The 4,530-nt window shown below is 32.8% G+C and overlaps 1 protein-coding gene across 1 annotated transcript; it reads right to left on the bottom strand.

Annotated features, from left to right (window-relative positions):
• Positions 1 to 2,224: 2,224 nt before the first annotated feature.
• Positions 2,225 to 4,269, bottom strand: LOC143603672 (protein FAR1-RELATED SEQUENCE 5-like; the record flags this gene model as incomplete). The annotated part of the gene is made up of 4 exons (XM_077080410.1): positions 2,225 to 2,728; positions 3,168 to 3,363; positions 3,446 to 4,105; positions 4,208 to 4,269. Coding segments are annotated over 4 exons (1,422 nt in total), but the record flags the coding sequence as incomplete, so codon positions are not given.
• Between the last annotated feature and the right edge of the window lie 261 nt (positions 4,270 to 4,530).

The following is a 4,530-nucleotide window of genomic DNA, read 5'->3' as shown; positions in this document are numbered from 1 at the left end:
AGACATAAGGATTGTTCTCATTGACAACATTGCATCAACTTTAAGCTGTGAAGAGAAATACAATGGTTACGAAAAAAAAAACAGTAAGTATACAAATTGATTATATTTCACGCCTATTTTTTTTTTGTTTTCAGAAAGCACAAACTAATTTTTTATTTTTTTTCAGAAACAAGCTTTTGAAGCTTACCTTGATCATATATCACATCCGAAGGCAATCCTTATGAAAGCTGCAAAAATTGAAGAATTGAAAATGGCATGGAAAACCTCAACCAATTACATTGACTGTGGGATTTTTTTGATGAGGCATATGGAGACTTATAAGGGTGAGGATGCAAAGAATTGGGCATGTGGATTCTTGAAGGAGGAAACCAAAAGGCAATAGGCGCAAATCATTGATTTACGCAGGAAGTATGCCGCTAAGATTGCTTTGCATGACATAAATGAGAACAAAAAGTTGGTTATAGAAAGGGTTAAACTTTATATGGCAAAATCAGCAGCAGACAGAAAAAAACTTCAAAGTAATGCAGAAAAGAGAATACTCAAAAGGTTGGCTAGAGAAGTAGATTGAAGACATAATGTATGGTTGGTATGTGTTTTTGTTGAAGACAAAATGTATGGTTGGTATGTGTTTTTGTTTTTTTAAACTTGAATGTATTTTGGTTCGTCTTGAATATTATATGAAACATGCATTGTATGATCGTATTTGTCAATTTTCATATCACTATGTTTATGGCACAATGACCATGTTAAAATTGATTAGTTTGAATGGTTTATAACAGCTGAAGTATAAAAGCTAGAAATATGACACAATGGGAATTTGACACAATGACACAATATATAAAATATGACACAATGACCATGTTAAAATTGATTAGTTTAAATGGTTTATGACAGCTGAAGTATAAAAGTTAGAAATATGACACAATGAGAATATGACACAAAATGACCATTATTACTCAATAAAACTTCTGAACTGGCTGTTGCTTCTTTCTCTTCAATGCTTAAAGATTTAGACCAAAAACATTCCAGTATGACACAATGACCATTATAACACAATATATAAAATATGACACAATGTGAATTTGACACAATGACCATTATTACACAATAAAACTTTTGAACTGGTTGTTGCTTCTCTCTCTTTAATGCTTAAGATTTAGACAAAAAACATTCCATTATGACACAATGACCATTATAACACAATATATAGAATATAACACAATGACCATTATAACACAATAAAAGTTAAAAGTAAGCCACTCAATTCAGACACAATGAAAATTAGACACAATGACCATTATTACACAATAAACTAAATTAAAAATTTATTGAGACTCTGAATCTTGCAAACAAGAAACTCCTGAACTGGTTGTTGCTTCTTTCTCTTTAATGCTTTGTAAGTATAACTTGCAAGTGCGTATATTGTAACCTACACCTTAGCAGAAACCACATCCCCTTTGTTTGTCCCCAGCTTTACTAATTGCTATCTCACGACTTCTTTCTCTTTAATGACTTAAAACGTTTATGACTCCCACAACCTTTTGTTCTTGTTCTAACAGGATTTCTGATTGTAACACTACATGGTTCTCTCATTCCAGTCATTTCTGCAAATCTATCTCTCCTGCTAGGGGGCGGGGCAACAACTTGAGTCTCATCAGCCTTAGACATGTAATCTTTGACATAATCTCTATAAAGACACAATTGTTCTTTGTTACTAACCAATTTATTTATAGTATACTCGTGAGCAAACCTAAGTTGACGAAGAACAGCTTCAACATCTACACGATTTTCCCCAAACTCTTCGGGCCTAAAAGAAGAAAGTGATGTATTTCAAATAGCTTCCTTTCTCCATCGCCTAACAATATACTTCTTTGGGAATTCTGTTACGAAACTAATTCTAAGAACATAAAAAATATGTCTACATATTAATCCGAACAATTCAAATCTTCTGCAGCTGCATGATATTGTTTGATCTGCGCCTCGATACATAACCTACACAAAAAGAACATAAACAAAAAGGATTAACAGAAAAATACACAAATAATTACACAGAAGCAAAGAAGAAAAGATATAATAACATAATGAATAACATTAAATATTACACAATGAAAAGCAAATATAAGAAAAAACAAAAATAAAAAGAAACAAGAACTGAAACCTCAAAAAATGTAGAACATGGCTGCTTCAAATCCTCAATTTCAAACTTCAAAAAATCACCAACAGGTTATCTAGTAACAGAAGCACACCTATGAATACCATCCTCTATCTCCAGTTGTTGATAAAAAAACAAAATCGTCCGTGTAAAAATTTTTGCAGCTTGAATCTCAAGAACGAACGTTGGATTCATAAATCCAGGAATGGTGTATCGAGAGTGGTGATCATTTTCTTTATGCTCATACCATTGAGACTCAACTGCCGCTTCGAAGTGACTAAAAAACTCAATTAATGTTGACCTTGGATTACAAAACTGGTTAAAAAAATTGTTCTCACTTTCTGATCTTGACGTGGTACGCATACGTCCAGAAAAATTCTCTTGTAGATAATACGCAGGTATCCAGTCTTTTCTAATCTTATAAAGATCAGCCAACCACTCATGATCACTTAAGCCATATTCAGAAAGAATTGAGGGCCATTTCTCTTCAAACTCATCCGTTGTAATAGAATCTGTCCACACAATATCAGCTAATTTTTCTTTGAAATCAGCAACATTAGGCGTCGTTGGCCCAACCTACAAATATGACACAATGCATAACTATGACACAATACAGAAACAGAGTAATACGACACAATAGAAAAAGACACAATGCATAAATATGACACAATATAGAAACAGAGTAATATGACACAATGAAAAAAGACACAATGCATAAATATGACACAATACACAAAAAGAAAAAGAGTAATATGACACAATGAAAAAAAGACACAATGCATAAATATGACACAAAACAAAAACAGAGTAATGCATAAATATGACACAATACAGAAACAGAAACAGATTAATATGACACAATGAAAAAAAGACACAATGCATAAATATGACACAGTACAGAAACAGAGTAATGCATAAATATGACACAAATGCATAAATATGACACAAATATCTTACTGGTCACTTTCTCCCAAATATGCCACATACATAATCTATGTCGGCTATTTGGAAAAACATCCTGAATAGCCCTCTTCATAGAAGCATCTTGGTCAGTAACAACTACTTTAGGTGCAGAACCAAAGGCATGAACATAAGACCTCAATAACCACCTGTATGTGTCAGCAGTTTCAGATCCAAGAAGCGCAACACCAAGTGTAATATTCCTATTGTGGTTATCTATACCGGTGAAAGAGACAGACACCATATCATACCTAGAAAAAAAAATCAAAAAGTTAAAAAAAAAAAAAATGACACAATGAACGAAGAAAGACACAATGAAATTTTGAGACTTACTTGTTTGATCGATAGGTCGCATCAAAGCCTACGACATCACCAAAAACCAAGTAACTTTTCTTTGAATACTCAATAGCCCAGAACAACCCACCTAAAGTCCCGTCTTCTATAATAGTGTAATCAAATGAAAAATTGGGACAATGCTTCTTTTTCTTCTCAAGACGTTTAATTACCATATCCGCATCGTATTCACTAATGTATTCACATTGGCGCGTCTTAAAATTCTTAAAGTCGTTCTTTGTTGCACCTACCTGCTCATAACCACCATACAAACTCTTCAAAATATTAAACGCTCTAACAGGCCCTAGATTTACTTGAGACAACGCTTGAATAGCACTTTCTTTTAAGTAATCTACCCTTCTCACAGATGTTAAAAACTGAATATCATCTTTATGCACGAAACTGTGGTTATGCTCTTCTTCAAAAACATAAACCTCATACTTGTTATCATTCAACCTAAACTTAAAATGCGCACCGCATCCAGTTCTCTTTGATGGTTTCCTACGCTTTCTTTTACCATTATTTGCATCATCTAATGTACTATACTCACTTCCACTTTTAAACCCTTCCTTAGAACAAACATAATACTTCAACTTCAGAAGACCATGATTAGTGTATGCACAATTCTTTCTAACACTAAAACTACTAGCATGAGCATAGCTAACATAAAAACCATAGGCAAGCTCAACAGAATCAAACACCATACCTTTAACAGGTTTAAGTTATTGACTCAAAACAGGCTTGTAATATATTTTTCCAGACCTCGGGGATCCACGTTCTTCACCAAGTTCATTGTAAACTCCAACATCTAAATCAATAACACTCTGTTAAGTATACACAAATTTCAATATAAAATATAACACAATGCTAGCAGAAACTTAATTTATCAGTAAGACACAATGATGTTACAAACGAAAATCAAATAATACAATAAAAATCAATTTATTAAATTGAAGCAAAACACTAAATCGATTCAATACACTTTGAATCAAAAAATTGGATGAAAATAAACTGAATCAATCAATTGAATCAAAATAAATGGAGAAAAATCGTACCAGATCCATCATCGTTTATGGCAGAGTTTG

The sequence above is a fragment of the Bidens hawaiensis genome, unplaced genomic scaffold (genome assembly GCF_021521415.1).
Source record: "Bidens hawaiensis isolate Kalapana, Puna unplaced genomic scaffold, B.hawaiensis_p1.1 tig00062397_1, whole genome shotgun sequence".
Taxonomy (NCBI): domain Eukaryota; kingdom Viridiplantae; phylum Streptophyta; class Magnoliopsida; order Asterales; family Asteraceae; genus Bidens; species Bidens hawaiensis.
The sequence above is the reverse complement of the archived record's forward strand: the minus strand, read 5'-3'. Positions and strand labels throughout refer to the sequence as shown.